The 19940-nt window shown below is 39.9% G+C and overlaps 3 protein-coding genes across 4 annotated transcripts in view; 2 read left to right on the forward strand and 1 right to left on the reverse strand.

Annotated features, from left to right (window-relative positions):
* The first annotated feature begins 5381 nt into the window (after nucleotides 1-5381).
* On the forward strand, nucleotides 5382-9986 carry LOC148402678 (keratin, type II cytoskeletal cochleal-like). The gene is made up of 9 exons (XM_088368689.1): nucleotides 5382-5980; nucleotides 6959-7167; nucleotides 7247-7307; nucleotides 7411-7506; nucleotides 7672-7836; nucleotides 8189-8314; nucleotides 8406-8626; nucleotides 8718-8770; nucleotides 9185-9986. The coding sequence occupies exons 1-9, from the start codon at nucleotides 5498-5500 to the stop codon at nucleotides 9388-9390; spliced, it is 1620 nt and encodes a 539-aa protein (XP_088224815.1). The 5' UTR covers nucleotides 5382-5497; the 3' UTR covers nucleotides 9391-9986.
* A 331-nt stretch (nucleotides 9987-10317) lies between these two features.
* On the reverse strand, nucleotides 10318-17318 carry LOC148402679 (mitogen-activated protein kinase 12). 2 transcript variants are annotated; one of them, XM_088368693.1, is made up of 12 exons: nucleotides 17103-17316; nucleotides 15722-15851; nucleotides 14721-14779; nucleotides 14404-14515; nucleotides 13989-14018; nucleotides 13556-13603; nucleotides 13156-13270; nucleotides 13001-13072; nucleotides 12199-12278; nucleotides 12011-12089; nucleotides 11570-11743; nucleotides 10318-11460 (listed from the first exon to the last, which is right to left on the reverse strand). In XM_088368693.1, the coding sequence occupies exons 1-12, from the start codon at nucleotides 17234-17236 to the stop codon at nucleotides 11399-11401; spliced, it is 1095 nt and encodes a 364-aa protein (XP_088224819.1). In that variant the 5' UTR covers nucleotides 17237-17316; the 3' UTR covers nucleotides 10318-11398. The 2 variants fall into 2 exon arrangements, with proteins under 2 accessions (XP_088224819.1, XP_088224820.1); XM_088368694.1 differs by lacking the exon at nucleotides 13989-14018 and having other exon boundaries at nucleotides 17103-17318.
* Nucleotides 17319-19479: 2161 nt separating this feature from the next.
* LOC148402680 (plexin-B1-like) overlaps nucleotides 19480-19940 on the forward strand; it is a 37414-nt gene continuing 36953 nt past the window's right edge. The window contains exon 1 of the mRNA XM_088368883.1: nucleotides 19480-19744. The gene's annotated coding sequence lies outside the window, so the exon portion shown is untranslated. The remainder of the gene's footprint in view (nucleotides 19745-19940) is intronic.

Raw genomic sequence — 19940 nt, forward strand, 5'->3', positions numbered from 1 at the left:
TTTTTGTTTTGTATGTTTTACCCCCCTCCTCATAAAAATGCACACATATTAGTATGCTTTATTATCGAAACGTCCCAACTGGAAAAACATTGAGTTGTTGCTTCGGTAACATTTCTTGCATTTGCATGACCATTTGTTGCATGGCAGAATTCAAAGTTTAAGGTATTTTATCCATCCATCTTCTCCGTCTTCTTCTGCTTATGTGGGGTCAGGTCATGGGGGCAGTATCCTTAGCAGAGAGGCCCCTCTCTGCAGCTATTTTGCTGAGTGGAGTTTGCATGTTCACCCCGTGCCTGCGTGGGTTTCCTCCGAGTACTCCGGGTCCTGCCACATCCCAAAAACATGCAAGCACTTCAAATTAACCGTAGGTGTGAGTGCGAGTGTTCGTCTCTGTGTGCCCTGCGATTGGCTGGCAACCGGTTAATTTGGTTGTCCTGATGACTGCTGGGATAGGCTGCAGCACGCTCGCAACCCCTGTGGGGACAAGCAGTATGGATAGATGGATATGAGTAAGTACAAGTTTAAAAATCTGTACCACTCTACTGCAGTTAAGAGCATTAACACGATATTATCATTCCATGTACTGTATTTATTTTCTCTTTTTAAATTCAATTGGTGTTTCTGTAGCTTTAGTTACAGCTCACAGACATAAGAAAACATGTCAAATGAGGTAAGATTAAGAGAATGTGAATGAATGATTGTGTTCATATCTGCTAAGCTTGGAGGTGTGGTTTTACCTCGAGGTGGTTTGCATTCTTCAGTGACAGTTCTGGCCTATTAGTGGCCCCTAAAACCAAGCCCTACCTAGTGCTAAGGTTGAGTGGAAATCCAAGATGACTTTAAATCAGTAATGCAAGACCATTCTAATGATAAGTAAAAAAAAAAATAAGTAGAAGTTGTCAAAAGATTCAAGATTCAAGCGTTTTATTCGCCATGTTTGAGCGTGCCAAACAAGGAATTTGACTTCGGTACATCGCAGCCTCTGTTCAACATTTAGGTGACTAACAACACTCAGGACAGGTGAAAAATGACAAATATTGTCAAACATCCCCTGATCTTAAACTCCCAGGAGGGCAAGGAAAAACTCAAAACTCCAACTAGGGGAAATGAGAAACCTTGAGAAGAGACCACAGATGGGAGGGTACCTCTTCCAGGATGACCAGGCTGCAATGGATGCAGAGAGGACACACAGTATAAACAGTGTAGACAATTCAAAAAAAGGTGTGGAGAGCAGGATGTTATTGCACATTAATGACTCTGAGACGCTAAGAGCGGTGAAAATCTTTTGTGTTTAGATGGGAATGAGAACCTCCTTTTTGGGTTCTCAAACATGATCAGACAAGTGGCTCACAAGAGATCGTTGAACCATCACAATTGAAACGTGTGACATTTGGAGGTTTTTGAAACTACCAGTGAAGTCGTCAATAAAAATAAAGAAGCCATCAAACAACAACTTCATTTCTTACAAAGACAACTAAAGTGAATGATGGCTGGATCCTTTTCAAAATCTACAATCAGGAGTCACCATTGTGGATGCAAATATAGAGGGTTTACAAAAAGGTGCAAACTAAATTAGGTATTGGAGGTTGGGGGTGGAAGGGACTCGACATTACAAGTGGATTGTGTAATTTTTGTTGCAATTTTGAACCCATACTTCTGCTTGACCCTATAATCTTCTCACCCATCCATTAATTTTGTGTCATGCTTGTTCACATTAGTGTCACTACAGATGACTTTAGGTGGATTATACACTGGACTGGTCACCATTCAATCAAAGAGCAGGTATAAACAAGCCACCATTCACACCTATGGACAATTTTAGGTGGAGTATACCCTGGACTGGTAGGTATAAACAAGCCATCCACACCTATGGACAATTTAGACGGACCAACCATGCATGTTTTTGGGGTGAGGATGTATGCCTAGAGAAATCTCACCTATAGGAAGAACATTGAAACTTCATGCAGGAATGTTGATATAAAAATGCAAACTGGGATCTCCTGACTGTGAGGCATACATTCTCACCCCAATTTTGCAATGCTTCTCTCCCTGCTCAAATTCAAACACAAATAAAACAATAAAATATTACCAGCGTTGCTGATGTAACAATAATGACCCTATCGAACTGAGAAAGAAACTCTCAAAAATTTTAAGGCAAAGAAATGCACTATTGTGCAATGGCCAATGGTCACGTTATCTCAAGCCAATAAAGCACGCCGTTCACTTAGTGAAGACACAAATGAAGTCTGCAAGAGTCTCAAACATTCACAACAGAATGTGGCTGCAGAAATTGAAGCCTTTACCAAAATGTCATTTGCAGATCAAGTATAGAATAATTTAATCCGCCCACTAGTCAGTATTGTTTCATTTGAAAAAAAAATAATAATAATCAACCCTTAAGCGGTACAATGCACACGTAAAGAGATAGGTACGTACTAGCTTGTCTCTGCAGACGTGGCTCTAGTTTTGAGGGAAAAAAGCGGGGCCGCAGGCAGCTGCAGTGAGTGTTACATAACAAATGAGTATGAAGCAAGTTGTCTCATGCAGCGGTTCTGAGCAGGCAGAGGCATGGCACTACTGTACCAATGGCTTAATAAATAAGCTCCCTCTTCTTTAAATGCATAAAGTTCCCATGATTTATGGAGTGACACAGCCTACTTGTCAGATCGCCTGGGGGGGACGCTACCCATTTTTACCCATTGTGCAACATAGCTTGCAATGCATCAAACATAAACTGCATGCAGTGAAAACTACTCTTGTAGTGTCTGATGTACCTTTGTAGTTTCCAGCACCTTTGAAATATCCCACAGATTACTCTACTAGTTCACAACAAAAATATTTGTTGCATCGCAACAAATATAATCAATATTCATTTCTGTATTGCATTGCGACACTTGTTGCCAGGCATAATTTGTGAGTCCTAGTCTATTCATTCTGCTCCACCACATAGGAGAGAAAGGACAGGGAGTGGTGGCAGGAGTTTAGAGAGAACAGAACTAGCGTAATTAAGAATTTAGTGTACATTTTCAGAAAGCATGTTCCTAAAGCAATTACATTATTATTATTATTATTATTATTATTATTATTATTATTATTATTATTATTATTATTATAGAGCACAAAGGTAGGGGGTACTAAAGTAATGACAATTCTATGGGACTAGAACTTACTGGTGCCCTAAAAAAAAAAGAATTTCAATTTGCGACATTTGTGGGGCCAAAAGTATAACGATGGGAAAATGAATTCCCAAATGTCTTTCCCCACCCATTCACTTTTAAACATGTTGAAATAAAAGAACCAAAGAAATATTTGAGCTAGGCTCATAATTCTGCTCTGCATGTTCAGCTTTGCCATTTTGCTCTTGGCAACTGTGGTCAAGGGTGCGGTTTACAATATTAGTGATAGTCAAGACAAGCTTACTCATTGCCAATAGACTTGCATTTGTATCCCACAGAAAAACCCTTATTGTGTTGTGAAAAACAAACCCCAGCTCTAATAAAGATGGGAAATTGCTTGAGTATATCTCAAATAAACATCTTCACTATTAGGTCAGTTGGCAAGGTAAGGCAGCAGAAAACACATTCACCCGATAGATTCAATCCATGCTTATTGTATCGGTTTACCAAGATTTACTATATCAGCGTAAACTCCCGTTTCTATGACAGTTCTCACAAAGACGAACATTAGCCTGCAAACATTCCACTACATGTGCAAACAGGACAGCTTGAGATGTTACTCATATGGTTCCAGCTATATTGGATTCCGCATTGTAAAAATAGACAATCAAGTCAATAGGCATTTTGACATTGACATAAAAACAATTTTCTTCATTGACTGTTTTTAAATGTTTGTAACAATGACATGAGCATGTCTGCTCTGTCATCATGTGCATTGTTTTTGTATGTAAATGCATACCTATGCAACGTGTACTTAACAGCTTTGAACGAGCTTAATGGCCTTTTAAGCGTTGCAGTTAAATGTTTGTATGAATTTTCAAAGTTGTGGGAAACAAGTGAATTAGCTTATCTTAAGGACAAGTGCAAAAGCTTCCAGATTTAGACAATTTTATGATCCGAGTGCAGACAATTCTTTTCCTTTTCGTTTTTATTTTTTTTATATTCTTCACTAACAGTGCAAAATTACTCGTGAGCAATGCATATGAACACAGTTATATATCTTATCACAAAATTGAATCAATGTGTGAAAACTTTCAATGAGAGCATTCTGGATATAAAACGAGAAGTCACAGAAAATCTTGCAGGGTGTGACTTGCCCTCCAGCACTTTTAAGGAGGTCTATTTGCAAAAGAAAGACTCTGAAGGCAACACCTCATCTAGAGTGAATGTGATGCGTTGCAACAAGTAGAAACAGGAACTCTCGTCTTCTTTTTACCTCTGATGTTAGGTTATGCGTAAAATTACATAATTTACAAACTACTAAATGAAAACTATTTGTGGTGACCTGCTATTGAAATATATTTAGAGTCCTCCTTATCTATTGATAATGAGAACTAAAGGCAGGCTTATAAATGTATTCGATTTTTTTAGCAATGTACGGAAATTTTGGGTTTGATTCTACAATGAGAAAGTCATTCATACCTAGTTTGTTTGAACCAGAAGATTGCAATTGGAGTTTTGATGCAAATAAGAATAAAGGCAGTTGTTGGAGAAATGCGAGTCTACTTCCTGACCACGGTTGCGGAGCTCTTGAGAAAGGCACTCTGCACAGAACTGTTTGTATACCCTTTCCCTCTGTCATCTCACCTTGCATGCCTGCATGTGTGTGATCTGTTCATGTGTAGCATGCAACACAAGAAGAAAATCTACTTTCCCCTCGAGGGATGATAAACAATATACAGTATTAAAGGATCTATCCAACCATTTTCTATTCTGTTTAATTATTCAAGAGGAATGTGTATGACAACAATATGTTATTGCACCCGCTACTTATAGTATAACTACAAAAAAGATGTTTTAAAAACAGTATAACTAAAAGTATATAAAAGTCATGACAAAATCCAAGGCAGGCGAGAGTGTCCAGTATTTGTCAACACACACAAAAAAAGTGCGCCAGGCAAATCATGCGGGGGACTTGCTTTGGAAACCTTTGATGGGACAAGATGGGACAACAGTATTGATCATTTTGCATGATTTTCTTAATGTAGTACAATTGCAGGTTCTTTATCTAGCTAGGTGTGTCAAGACAGCTCCTTTTACAAGAGTGGCGCATTTGCTTGTTTGACAGCCCAAATATATCCATGAAAGTGGGCCTTACTGCAGGTGCGACCTGCACATTCCTTGTGATTGGAGCACGGTTGGGAGGTGTAGAGAAGGCGGAGCTCTGTCGGTACCTCCTTCATTGTTGGAGGTTCTTAAAAAGCCATCAGGCACAAGAAACAGGTACTTAGAGGGACGACTCTCCTCTTAGTGGACTCCTCTGCTCTGCCAAGCCTCTCTCTCTCAGCTCCTCCTTTTCTCTGTGACTCCTTTTCTTCAAAATGTCGACCGGGCGTAGCATTAAAACTGTAAGGACCAGCTATGGGACTGGCGGAGGAAGTAATTTTGGCACGTATGGTAGCGGTGGCAGTGGTGGATTCACCTCACGATCTGCAGTTAGTTATAGGTCAGTCCCAATAGCTTCCTCAAGTAGCACTATTCTTAGATCAAGCATGCGTAGTGGTGGTGGTGGTGGTGGTGGTGGTAGTGGTGGCAATTTTGGCGGCGGTTTTGGTAGTTATTCCATAGCTGCTGGAAGTGGAGGTAGTTATGGGATCAGTGGAGCTGGTTTTGGGATGGGTAGTGGTCTTGGTTATGGCGCTAGTTTTGGTGGAGGTATTCCAGCTATTACAAACGTCCAAGTCAACCAGAGCCTGCTGAACCCCATGGAAATTAGCATCGATCCCAATATCCAGATTGTCCGATCACAAGAGAAAGACCAGATCAAGACTCTGAACAACCGCTTTGCCAGCTTTATTGACAAAGTAAGTGGTTCTTTGATGTTTGAGAGTCATTCGGGGAGAAACCCACATAACTTGACATTTGTGTGTTTGTGCAAAACTGAACATTTACTTTATTCTGAAGCGCCGCCTCTTTAGATAATGACCAGAATGTGGGGATATCTAAACTATGTTAATGACTACATACTCTTAACTCAAAACTGTTTTTCTCAAAGTAGAAGCTGCCAAGAAGGCCACTTCCCATTTAATGTTTCTATGACCATAGGTGCTCCCCTGCCATCTGCCAGACAGTGAGAGGCAGAAACATTATAGTGGTCATATCCAATGTCCGATACTTTTAAAGTCAAGGGAGATCATGTTACTGGTGATTGGACTCGAGGCCCTCAGAGTGAAGCGGCACACCTGATCTGTAACTACTAGAATTCATGTAAAAGTGAAGGTTTAAGCTGATGTGGATTTAACTTGTTGGATTCACATATGTAGAAAAAAATGCACTCATCAGGAATAAATTAGTTCGGTATCAATTCAGGACACGTGTGGCTGGAGCCTATCAGGGAAAATATCAGTAATCACCGCCACAATACTAGAGGTGTTTTTTTTTCAGGAATCCTCACGGATGGGCACTCGATAAAAGTGCGCGGCCCTGAGGCCCAAAAAGCATAAACGCATAAGGGAGTGGCTAAATGAGGTGTGGAGGCCAAAATGAAGGGATGGGCTTCAACCTCATCGGGGCACGTTCATTTCATGTCCATGCTCCCAGGAGCAAAATGTTCAAACATGTCTGTTCAGATCATCTCACACGCTCAATTGATCTCATTACGTGTCCACTACATTTTAACTGGGTGGTATGCGAGGGTGCACCGATGATTATTCCAAATCCCAGTGACAACCATATAATTATATTAAAAGGCCTTGGGAATTTTCCGTCCAAAACACTATTTGCACGCCATAAAGAAATGCCACTCACTACCCTACTAAGAGTGAATTCGTCTTTCCCATTAGGTGCGCTTCCTGGAGCAGCAGAACAAAATGCTGGAGACCAAATGGAATCTTCTGCAGGAGCAGACCACTACCCGTTCCAATATTGACGCTATGTTCGAGGCCTACATTGCCAACCTGCGCAGACAGCTCGATGGACTTGGCAATGAGAAAATGAAACTGGAGGCAGAGCTGAAGAACATGCAGAACATGGTGGAGGACTTCAAGAACAAGTGTGTCTAATTTGTTCGTGTCTTAACAGTATTTGATAAGCACAGCCAATTATTAAATACCTTGCTTTCACTGTTTCAGATATGAGGATGAAATCAACAAGCGTGCCGGAGTGGAGAATGAATTTGTTCTCCTTAAGAAGGTGGATGATTCTTAAAAATACATCTAAAAATGGAAACTGTACATGTTAAAAACAATAACCTTGGGTATCACTTTGTCTCCATCATTACCTCATCTTCATACAGGATGTTGATGGTGCCTACTTAAATAAGCTTGATCTGGAGGCAAGGGTCGATGCTCTTCAGGATGAGATCAACTTCCTCAGAGCTGTCTATGATGCTGTACGTAAAACAAACTCAATTCAGTTGTGCTAATGAGTCTAGGACATAAGGACTCATTTCCCTTTGGTGTGGCAACAGAGAGAGATTCTGTCACAACCTTTAAGTTAACCTTGACCAGCTGAACTTCACTAACTTCAATGTCAAATTTGTTTTGCATATTTACAGGAGCTGCGTGAACTCCAGAGCCAGATCAAGGACACTTCCGTTATCGTGGAGATGGACAACTGCCGCACTCTGGACATGGATTCCATCATCGCAGAAGTGAAGGCTCAATACGAGGACATCGCCAACCAAAGCCGTGTAAACACAGAGGAATGGTACCAGCAGAAGGTAGTTAGTGAACGCAATGTCAAATGCAGACCTCTGCCTAGGCCAAGCAATAAGACTCTCCCTTCCAATTGATAAATGTTATACTGGACCAGATATTACTTGGAATTCGAAGAGTAGATACCACAGGTGAAGATGTTCACAAAAAAAGAATTGTCCAACCGAAAATTAAATCCAAGGTTTGGGTCCATAATATGCCATCGCAGTCCCGTGTTTGGCAGTAAAGAACATTATGAAAAGTGGTTAACAACTGCCAAACCAATGCAGGAAATTGAAATTCCATATTTCTTCTTCTAGCCTTCTGTCGAAAAACACCATGTTAGTGGCTGTAAGATTTCCACTCTTGTCCTTCCAGTACAAGGAAATGGAGGCCTCTGCTGGCCAGTATGGGGATGACCTGCGCAACACCAAAAACGAGATCGCAGAACTCAATCGTATGATTAGTCGCCTCCAGAATGAGATTGACGCAGTCAAGGGACAGGTATACATTTTCGATTAAAGTTTACTTCTGGGTGAAGTTTTATTTTTCAACCCTTTTCTTGAACGTATGGTGGCTATTTTTCTATTTGCAGCGTGCCAACCTGGAGACTCAGATCGCTGAGGCCGAGGAGCGCGGCGAGCTGGCCGTAAAGGATGCCAAGGCCCGAATCAAGGATTTGGAAGATGCTCTGCAAAGAGCCAAGCAGGACATGGCCCGCCAGGTCCGCGAGTACCAGGAACTCATGAATCTCAAACTGACGCTTGACATTGAGATCGCCACCTACAGGAAACTGCTGGAAGGCGAGGAGCAAAGGTACTTGTTTTGACTCCTTTCCCCCTTTAATATGAATGCAGTCCATTATTAGTGTGCAGCACCTGAGGTTGTTTTATTAACTTCTTTGCAGAATTGGCAATGTAGATGCAACCATCCACATACAGTCATCCAGCGGAGGCAGCAGTAAGTATTGATGTTCAATTCTTTCATTTTCAAGAATCACGCTGAAGCCAGAGTTTTGAACATTAGCCCTTATAAATAAAAGTTAACATGGTAATGGTAGTTGGTTTTGAATTATATCAATGATGACGCACCTAGGCATCAAACGAATGTCCTCTCATATCCAGGAGTATTAGGTATTTCCCGGTGCATTTTTTTTTTTTTGCTTGATATGTGCTTGATATGGAATATTGATACAATTGCTGAATATAAAAGGATTAGTTTTTCTTTTTAATTTTCCTTATGTTCAAGTTATTTATTTGCTGATTCAGAACATGACGTTTGAAGACAAGTTGGAAATGAAGTAATGTAGTTTTCCTTCTGTGTCATGGCACATTTACATTCTTTCTGTTTCATTTGTCCCATTGCCATCACCAGGTTCAGGAGGCGGAATGGGATATGGTGGAGGTGGCATGGGAGGTGGCATAGGAGGTGGCATAGGAGGTGGCATAGGAGGTGGCATGGGCATGGGCGTGTCCATGGGTGGAAGCACTGGTATGGGAGGCTATGGCAACATGTCCCGCATGAGCAGCGGCGGCAGCACCATGATGACATCAAGAGCAAGCTTCAGCTCTCGCCGTTGAACATCCGCCTGAACCCATTGTGTCCCTTCGTCATCAGGCCACGACTCGGAAAAACCTTCCACATATCAAGCCATCTCTTGTTCTCTTTACTTCTATATGTCTTTGGTTTAATTAGCATATACTGTACACTCAGGGAGTCAGAGGTTCCATCAAAATCCAAGCAGAGGCAGAGCCATTATTGGAACACCAACACAAAGCAGAGCATTCATATGAGTCAGTCCTTTTTTGTGCTTGTGGCTGTTTGCTGTTAGCTGCATGCTGTCTTGTAGACAAGCACATATTTGTTGTTGCATGACAGAGAATCCCTGCAATGCAACCAATCAATGCACGCTACGATGTTAGGCACAGGAGGAGGGCCGGGTCTCTTATATTCCCAATGAAGAAATCCATTACATGGTCCTTTTAACTGCAGTCTTACATCTCTTAACGTGTATAAAGCAGCCACACACCACACATCACTTTCACACAATTTCTAGCATCTATCTGTCTAAGAGAGAGTAAACTAGCAGTTATGGTTTGTATTGCTTTTGCTTGACTCTGACTGGGTCAACCCAATTGTTCTCCACCAAGCCTGGAATAAAACTGAGTTCATCTAATTTACAATGCCTGCTTTGTTATATTTAGAAGGGGGATTTTCATATAATTGTAGTATTTTTGAAATGTAAAGCACTGAATAGTAAAAACTTGAATCTAAAGATAGTCATTTGAATCATCAGTGTCATTTTCACCGACAAGTCAGATCATGAAAATAATGGGGTTCCATAAAATATGATTGTGAATTCAAGTTTGGTCGAGCAATTTGACAGACTCCATCCTCTTTGAAGTGCAAATTAGTCTTTGTCTCACGTCACTTCAAGTCATTTTAAGATGTTTTTTTTTTTTTCATACACTGATCACGTTAATGATGTCTCCATAACAAACAGATGATAGATTATATACAACAATTTTTAATCAGATATCTCACAGTGGATACATTTTTAAAATGATCAATTGTACAACACTCCAAGTAAAATCTAATACTGGTGAGCAATTTTTACCCCACGTACCCTGGTACTCATATGGTCCTTGCTGACTCCCTGCCTGCCTAGTTCCCATGAGCACCACATTGGTGCCCCCTGCTGTAGTCAAATCTTTTCAGATCGTGCTGTATCTGGCATCACCTGACAGAAACCTAAACAGTACAATTGCAAACATGCAAAATTTCACTAACACAAACCAAGCCTGAGGCAAAGAAAACTATTTCACGCCCAGTTATGTTATTAAAGTTCAGGACTTAATCACTCCATGAGAAACGGAGTAGGGTGGGGAACGGAGTTTATGTATTATTATAGTGGTGGCTATAATCGTGTATCATACTGAGAAGTAATTTCTGATACTTTGTATTTTGTCTGTTCCCATTCAAGCAAAGTTTGGAATATTTGCTCTGAGATTGATTCAGAATTTTATAAATTAACCAATTTGATTTGGCACATGATAATATACTATCTCCATTTGTCAAAAACATAATACATGCCAACACCAGTTTATATTGTTTTTCACGCTTAAGGCTTGTTTGAATTGATCTAATGCTGCTTTCTAGTGGTCAAAAGTAATATGACTACTACCAATTTTCCCTTTGCCCAATTTGTTTTGCACTGCAAATACTAGTATTAATGCAGTGGCCTGAGAATCTCAATATTTGTACTGCAGGACTAATCAAAGCGTTAGACTGAGAGTCATATATACAGCACAAAAGATAAATAGGTAAATACATAATAATATTAGTAGAAAATACAATAAATATATCAATGACTAAATACACAATAGCAACAGCAGGACTTTTTATCTCCCGGGGATAAAGGGGGCTTCACCGATAATTTGAGGGCTGACGAAATGAATTATTCATTATCGACTGGTTAGCACATCACATGGGCATACTTAGTTCATAATCATTTAGATATTATCTGATAGCAAAAAGGCTTAGGGGAGTATTAAAAATTAAATACAAGGATAGCGCCGGTGCATCTCCCTATATGGCTGTCTGACTGGGATCATCTGGGTCAAAAGTCATAATCTCCATGTGGATGAGACCTGAAAGGATAAAGGGAAAACTAGCATAATTCTTGTTCAGAGTATTACTTGGGAAAACACCAAGTCATCCCATACACTGTTAAAAGACTTTTTCAATAGATAGACTTACTCTTCCATTCTGCAATGGTGAGCTCCAGGCTCTCAAAGGAATCATCATACGGCTGAGAGTCGGGCTCGCTCTCCGGGTCATGGTATTCCTCCAAGAAGGGGTGCGAGAGTCCCTGTGTGGCTGTCAACCTTGTGTCTGGATCCAGCAGCAACATACCCTCCAGAAGCGAGACAGCTGTATTTAAAATTTCAACATTAGTAATCTATCTACAGTTAACTCAGAGCCCTAAATAAACAAATACAAATTACATTTGTCTCACAGCAGGAGACAAAAATTGAGCTTTCCCTGTCCACACACATTGTTGAGAAAAAAGTCACCTCATCAAAGCATTCTACTGACCTGAAACTGTTTGCATGTGGCCAAAAAGGAGAACTACATCAAATAGCTTATTAATAACCATATTTAGTATCTGTAGTTTTGAGTCAAAAGATATCAATCCACCTTTTTCGTCCATGGACGGAAAGACTTCTTTGAAGTTTTTCTTCTTTTGCGCAGGGAGACCTTGAACATACGACTGTGCCTGGAAAATATGCGCTCCCATTTCAATTTCTCAAGTTGTTGGCATATAAAATGTCTTGGAATGTATGCCAGATATGGACTCTGGCGTGCACGGCAGATATAAAACTCACATCTTTACTCTGCATCTTCTGCACCAAAGTTGAGTCAGGTGTTCCAGTCAAGCGGAGGATCTTTTTCAGTTGATCAAGACCTGAGCAAGATGGTTAAAAAAAAAAATCGCAAACAAATAACATACAGATGCATACCAGCAGGATTCAGTTGAAATGCTTTGATGCATTGTATTAATTGCAACTGTAGTAGATTTTAAATTTATGACAACTGTTTATAATAGTATCATATTGAACAAAAACTCAGGGAGTTGTCACTTTTATTTTGCACTTTTGTTAATTAACTACTAATGATTTCTAAATCAGAGTAAGTTGTTTGTTTTATTTTGAGCTGATATTCTGTATTGCAGCATAGCTCTTTTGCCTTTTGTCAGAAATGAACAGTCTTTCTTCACAATTATATTTTTATTCTCCACTTTTATGTAGCAAATAATACTCGCACTACTACAGTGCAAGTGATATCAGGTACATGTATCAGTATGGGCGAGTACTTAGGAATTAAGTACTGGAATCGATTTGAAAAACTAAGTGGTATCAAACAAACCTACTTTTTATATTTACTGTTATCAAAACCATTGATTCTTTTCTTTAATATCACAAAAGACGCTGGTTGTCTGGGGTAAAATGCCAAATGTTAATTTTTGGTTTGCAATAGATATTCTCCTGTCATGCATCCAAACAAGACAATCACTGAATTTAAACACCCACTATGAGACCTAAGAGTTTTAGTAGTATTTTCTTCGAACATTGTACAGTTAGTTTTGGGTTTGTGTCTCTTGTAATGCGTCATCCATTTTGAGGATACTGTCGTGTCCAGGAAAAAGAATCTGGCCGGTGATCATCTCAGCCAGGATGCAGGCAGCTGACCAGACATCCACTGTCACATGTAGCGAGAAATAGATTGCTGTGATGAAATTGACAGTGACCAAAGTGGAAAAAATGTTTGTTTCCGAAGCCTACCTATCTGACTGTAGTGCATCCAGTTGAATATGACCTCTGGAGCTCGGTACCAGCGGGTCACCACATAACCAGTCATCTCAGTCTCTGTGTGCCTCGCAAGGCCAAAGTCCAATATCTGATGAGGTCAAACAAATAATTTGTGCAGAGGGCGCTCTTTTTGTTCCGAACGCAAGTCTGTCTGTCTGTAGCGCCTCAATTAAATACACTACCTGCGCAAAAAAATAGCCCCCCTGTTGAAAAGTCTACCACTTCGCCTCATTTTCAGTCAAAATCCCAAACACTGTAAACTAGACGAAAATGAACGTTCACATTTTTTTGCACCAGACGCACCGGCACCAGTCTACCAAAATAGAGTCATGTTGTTGGGTATTCGGTTTTCAATCATTATACTCAAGTGTACCTTTAGTTCACAGTTCTCGTTCACTGCCAAGTTGCCAGGTTTTAGGTCCTAAAAACAGAATCGCTTTTAATAAAAAATTTAAAAAAAGAACAGTAAAGCACACAATGTTGGTGAATTTAAGTGAAAAAAAAATTTGCTGACAAACCACTCTCTGGTCCATGAAGTTCAAACTTATAACCTCATCCCTGAGTAAATACACCTACCAGGAGGGTAAATGTTGTAAAAAAAACTTGAAGTTTTATTATCCCTCAGAAATGTATATGTTACTATTTTGAGCTTTGGTGTAGGGAAGCCAGTCCGCTCCCTGGCAGTTCTAGATTTGAGCAGTAGGCCAAAGGTGTTGTTACCTAAGCAACGCTGATGAGCGTTCGAATTTTTGTTTGCCATCAAACAATATTCCACACAGTGTATGAGCATTTTTGTCCATACTAACCCGGTGGATGATGCCAGCAGAATGAATGTACTGGAAAGAGGGAAACACAAATCAAAGAAAACTATATAAAAAAAACATTTTTTTTCTTTACATTCGTTTCAACCCAAAAATGAGCTGTGTCAAATGTAACTTTGAAATGCATATTTATTTCAGACGTGACTGTAAATCATTGATGTTTGCTTTAAAAACATGAAGCCTTCGCTATAATTATTAAGTTAAGTTCAGAATGTATATGTAAAACAAAAGAACTACTACCAATAAAAAAATGATTTTTCAGCTGTGTTGAATGACAACATAAACTTAGCACAGGGCGAACAAAAATAATAATTTGAAGTTGATACACAAATTAATAAAAATTAAGAAAATAGTAAAAACCCTAAGATGTCTGTGCATCAACACCGAATCACGCACTTACCTTGAGTCCTCTTAGAAGCTGGTAGAACAGGTATGTGATAATGCGATCAGTCAATCTCCGCTTCTTCATGATGTGGCTCAGATCTTGCGCTACAAAGGGCATCACCATGTAACTAGAAGTTTGTAAAAGGAAGACAAAGAGCTGTGATAAGAAAACTATACTTCATAATCAAGACAAACGATAGACAGCCATACAAACATGTCAACAATTGCTCCTAAAAATCATGCTTGCACGGCAGCTACACACACTCTCAAAGGGTCTCGGCAAGCTGCAACAACTAACAGAAGAATGTTGAGGTTGGTTGCTCGCTCACTCACAAGGTTTGGAATTTCTCCATGGAAGAATCAGGTGTGAAGACGTCAAGGAGACATATCACCTTTGGCGGGGAAAAAGGGATATTCTGCTTAGATGTGCAATACATTTTCATACACATCTATTAAACATAGCATAAATACTGCAAAAAATCTCAATGTTCTTTTCACCTTTCAGTTCTTACTCAGATTTATCTATCCATCCATTCTCATATCTACAACATCTCAAGGTCGTGGGGAACTGATGTCGGACAAGTAGACAAATGTACACAGCCACATTGGCTCTGTCCCGGAATGGAAACTGAACCTGCACCGTAGGTTTGTGAGACTACCACTATAACAATAGGGACTTATGCAAATTCAATTAATGTAGTATGCAAGACAACAACAAATGATTTAAGTGAAATAACATTTTAGATTAATTGCTGCGTTGCTATTTTCCTTGACCTGTGTTCCAAGGAAGAAATTTACGGCACAAAAGCCTTATTGTACTGCTTTCACACTGAGTTGGTATCAGTTCCAGTCTGTTTTTCATGGTACTCAGTGAGTACATTGAGTTTCTTTGAGTGCACTTCTTTGGGTTTTCTTGCAATGAGGATTGAGGTCATGCTCAAAGAAAGTTTTGCTTTTGTTTGAAAACAACAACACCCAAGGACAATTATGAACCAATCTCTTCTCGTTTTTAGCCTCCTTCCTGGATTAGCAGCAAAACTGTATACATGCTGAAAGCCTGCAGTCACAAGCAGAAATACCGCATGGAACATGCGGGCTCTAACAACAAACAGCACTCCCAGTTTGCCCTAGATCTTGGATGAGATTATAGGCTTTTGTTGAATGCTCAACAAAGTTAGCGTGTCCTCAAAATCAACTATGCCTGAATGAAACAGATGAGAACAATTGCAATTGGTACGGATGTGCTGGAACCTAAAGCTCATCAACCAGCCTTGAGGAATGTACTCGCACTCTGTAGAACAAATGAAAGAATTATAAAAAGAAAAAGAACATACATTTTCATGCTCAATGTGACGAAGCAGCCTGAGTTCCCGGTAAGCTCGTTTGGTGTGGATAAGGGACTGGAAAGGGCGATACAGCTTCTTAATGGCCACCTTCTCCTTGGTCCTCTGGTCTATGGCAGAGCTACCACAAACACATTACAGAGAGGACATTAGAGACTCTCAAAACCACTAAACACCTCTTTATCCTATAAAAGTTGTCATTGAAAAGATATGTCGCATTATTCAGACATCCCATCCATTCATTTCCTAAAATGCTTATCCTCATGAGGGTTGCAGGTGAGATGGGGCCACAGATGACTTTGGGTGCCAGACTGAGCACATCCTGGACTGGACAATCACAAGGCTCATCGTGCCATACAAGCATACTTACTCACATTCACAATTATGGACAATTTCTATCTTCATTTAAGAACAATATTCACAATTGTGAGGCTCTCATGCTAACCACAGTCACCACAGATGAATAAAAATACATTTTATAGACAAAAGAGTTATAGAACAACATATATCCATGATTTCTAAGTAGAAAAATAGGAAAAAAAAATCATAAAATGCCATTTTAGGCTGAAGTGCTTCATTTAAACAGCCACAAGGGCATACTAGAAGTACATGAAGAATTAAAACTGAAGGTTGAATAGTTCACAAACTTTGCTACAAATTGAGAAAGGTCAGAAATGACACACAGAAGTAACCTTTACTAATGTGCAAATCTTTATTTGGTACATATGCATTGTGGCTACTTTATTTGCATGACAGGGACAACATATTAGTATGAAGCAGTTCTCCAAACATGGCTGCAAACTACAAGCACATTAAAAACCATCCTGAGTTACATTATAGTATTTTGTGCAGGTGTGGCTTGTGTAGTTGTTGAGTTCAGGGTCGGTCAGTCGTTTATCATTAGCTATATGGCATCCCTATGGGCTTAGCGTGCCGCTGGAAGAGATTCTTGCATATCAGTGGACCTGCACTGACTTGCTGACTTGCCTGAGGCACACAATAGTGCTCCTGTTTGCAGAAGACAGATAGCTGCGAGTGCAAAAGTCTGATGAGTGGAATGCATGCTAAAAGCATATGCAGATTGTGCCTTGACCATACTCTGGGTTGAAGAGGCTTTGGCCATTTATCAACAGGGATGACATCTGTTTTATGGGCATGCAAAAGGGCTGAGATCATACTGAAACTACTTGAATGTCATAAAGTACATACCTGTGTTATGCACCATATGTGTCCTTCAAGCTCTACCTACATTAAGTCATGGCAAATCTTGTCAAGTGTTAAATAACAGTTATCAGCTTTATATGCATAATACAAATGTAGAAACTACTGTGATATGGATGATGGGCTGTCACGCGTCCCGGGTTCAACTCACCAAACTGTGCCATAGGCACCAGAGCCAACTGCCCGCAGCGCCGTGTATCTTTCCGGGACTTCCCATGTTGTCTTCTGGATCTCCACACTCTGGAAGCCCGGCCTTACCGGAGAGTTTCTCGGTGGAGAGTCCATGACTCAAATGTCCATTCCAGGTAGTACACAGTGTCTGACTGGAAGCAGTCAGGTGAGAGTGTCGCAAAGGTTGGAGGAAAGAAGCCGCGCCTCTCTGCTCATCCTAACCATACGCCCTAGTGACACATAAACTTCTCCTTATATGTCTTTTATGTTGCGATCCTGCACAATTTCACCTGTACAAGTTAATGATGAATTTTTATTGCTTGCACTCACTACAAACTCTTTGCTTGAAGAGGAAATGTCCATCGTAAATGTGAGTTTACCTGAATTTATGGACCCTTTGGGGTCACGGATCGGAATGGAGCAGGGCGACCAAATGCAGCTTGGACCAGGGTTTATTGAAGGGAAAAGGTAGTTGGAAGAGAGGATAAGGGGAACAAACTAACAGAACCGGAAAACTGACATAACTTAACGAACCGACCGACAGACTGGCTAACCGAAACAGAACTGACAAAGACAGGAACCAAAAGAAACAAGAACGACATCAACAATCCGACAGGGGAGTGAGGGGCAGACAGGACTTAAATACGAGACAGGTAACAAGAGGCAGGTGACTGATTAGTACATTGATTGTGAGTAGACATAGGAAGGGAGGGGCGAGTACACGGCGCGGACAGAAACCATAACAACCAACACATAATAAAACAAACGGGGACGAGTCGTGACATTTGGTGGACACATTAACCCAAAGGCCAGTGAGTAAAAAAGGCACAGTTGTTGTTGTGTGAGCGAGGAAGTTCTGGGCTAACGACATCTGTTAATAGATTGACCTTATGTCAGTAATTTCCCACCACTACCGTAAATAACCGTATTTCACTTATAGTTGAATCTTTAATTCAAATCCATCCGTCCGTCCGTCTATCCAACCATCTATCCATCCATTCACCTGTCCCGCCGCCATCCGTCCGTCCATCTATATGCTAAACTTTGAGCAGGCCAACCTCAATGAGCCACTTGAAAAAAAAGCTAGTCAAGTTTATTTATATAGCCTTAATCACAGACAAGTCTCAAAGGACTTCACATAGGCAAAGTTGAAAAAAATATTCTCAACATCCCCTGATCTTAACTTTCATGAGGGCAAGAGAAAACTCAAAACCCCAACTGGGGAAAAGTGAGAAACCTTGAGAAGATATCACAGAGGGTTAGGATTATCCAGGATGACCAGGCTGCAATGGATGCAAAAAGGGCAACATTGAACACATAATATTAAACAATCCAAAGAAAACGTAGAGGTCCATATTCAAAGTGAAGAGCTGCGGGAAGGTACCCTCATTGTCAAACTTTCTATCAAATATTAAATCAATTTGGCACAAACCTGACATGGTGACAATAACTGACAACTGTTGAATTTCAGGCGTAATAAAAAAAAAAAAAAAGAGCCTTTTCACCAAACGAATGATAAAATGTCTGGCCAGCAGAGGGTGACCTCAAGCAATCTTAAAAATAGCATATGAGAGGCTCTGGACTTCTATGGTAATTGGGAATATACTGGCCGAGAGGGCTTCAATTTCCTTCCAAATAGTAATTACCTCAAATAAGAAAAACCTTTAAACCATTTTACTTTAACGATATAAAACACAGCTAACAAAATGCACTGTACATGTACACATGTTTATTACCATTATTATGTTCAAGGTCAATTGTCAGCTTTTTCTTTCCGTCTTCCCCCCCCCCCCCCCCCCCCCCCCTTTGTTCTTTTAAGGTTTCTATATGACCCTAGAAGCTTATGATGGAATAAACCAATAAGACACAGAACCCAAATACTTGGGTCTGGCAAATCTGCAACAGAAACACATCCAGGAGACCCTTTCAAAATAAATGAATTTTGTGGGGCCACTAGTTGAATTTATTAAAATCTATAACAAAACAATGCAACATACTTTTCATAATAATTGTAAGTATGGAATAAAATTTTATATATATATATATATATATATATATATATATATATATATATATATATATATATATATATATATATATATATATATATATATATATTATACGTACAAGCAAATTGGGGAAAAATGTAATATGCGAAAAAATGGGTGTACAGTATATAGAAGATCTATAATGTAGAATAATTTTAATCAATATGAAGTTCTTCTTTGCGGTGATTCAAGATTAAACACACCAAACTAAATAAATTATTGGCCAATTTACATAGTCTGTCGTCTGGCGTTTTATTTTGGGAGGACTTTGTGTAGTTTCTTGTCCCGCCCTATCATACTGGAGAGGCTGGAGAGGACAGTCGCGCAACCAGCAACCTGCAGGAGGAAAACGCTTTGCTCTGGTTGATGAGTATACATGCGCAACACTTTTTATCGGACACTGGAGTTTTTGTTACACAATTTTGCAAGCAATTAGACTTGAATAGTCATAAAATCTGAGCGTGCGATCGAGGCATTTAAAACCGAGAAAGAGCTGCAAAGCTTGTTGCGGTGGATCTACTCCGCTGCTGAGAAGTGAGCCGCTCATCGCATCATCCGGGACAGCCGATTTCAAGTAAGTTCACCGGGTACTTTCGTTTGAATTAATGGATTTAATTTATGAGTAAAGCAGTAACTTTTAGCATCAGTATTTATCATTTTTCCAACTCTTGTATCAATACTTTTTTTGTGTTTACGTGTGGTTTTCTAGCCCCGGTTTGCCATACTTGTTTGACACTTTTATTCAGGTTTATTTTGATTTTTGGGAAAGT

The sequence above is a fragment of the Syngnathus floridae genome, chromosome 2 (genome assembly GCF_059516105.1).
Source record: "Syngnathus floridae isolate MCC-2025c chromosome 2, RoL_Sflo_1.0, whole genome shotgun sequence".
Taxonomy (NCBI): domain Eukaryota; kingdom Metazoa; phylum Chordata; class Actinopteri; order Syngnathiformes; family Syngnathidae; genus Syngnathus; species Syngnathus floridae.

Coding starts and splice junctions, on each gene's coding strand:
- LOC148402678 (XM_088368689.1), top strand. CDS start 5,498: ATGTCGACCGGGCGTAGCATTAAAACTGTAAGGACCAGCTATGGGACT. Junction 5,981..6,958: donor TTGCCAGCTTTATTGACAAA/GTAAGTGGTTCT, acceptor CTTTCCCATTAG/GTGCGCTTCCTGGAGCAGCA. Junction 8,771..9,184: donor GTCATCCAGCGGAGGCAGCA/GTAAGTATTGAT, acceptor TGCCATCACCAG/GTTCAGGAGGCGGAATGGGA.
- LOC148402679 (XM_088368693.1), bottom strand. CDS start 17,236: ATGGACTCTCCACCGAGAAACTCTCCGGTAAGGCCGGGCTTCCAGAGT. Junction 13,604..13,988: donor CTGCTGGCATCATCCACCGG/GTTAGTATGGAC, acceptor TTCTGTTTTTAG/GACCTAAAACCTGGCAACTT. Junction 11,744..12,010: donor TCCGTCCATGGACGAAAAAG/GTGGATTGATAT, acceptor TTTTAAATACAG/CTGTCTCGCTTCTGGAGGGT.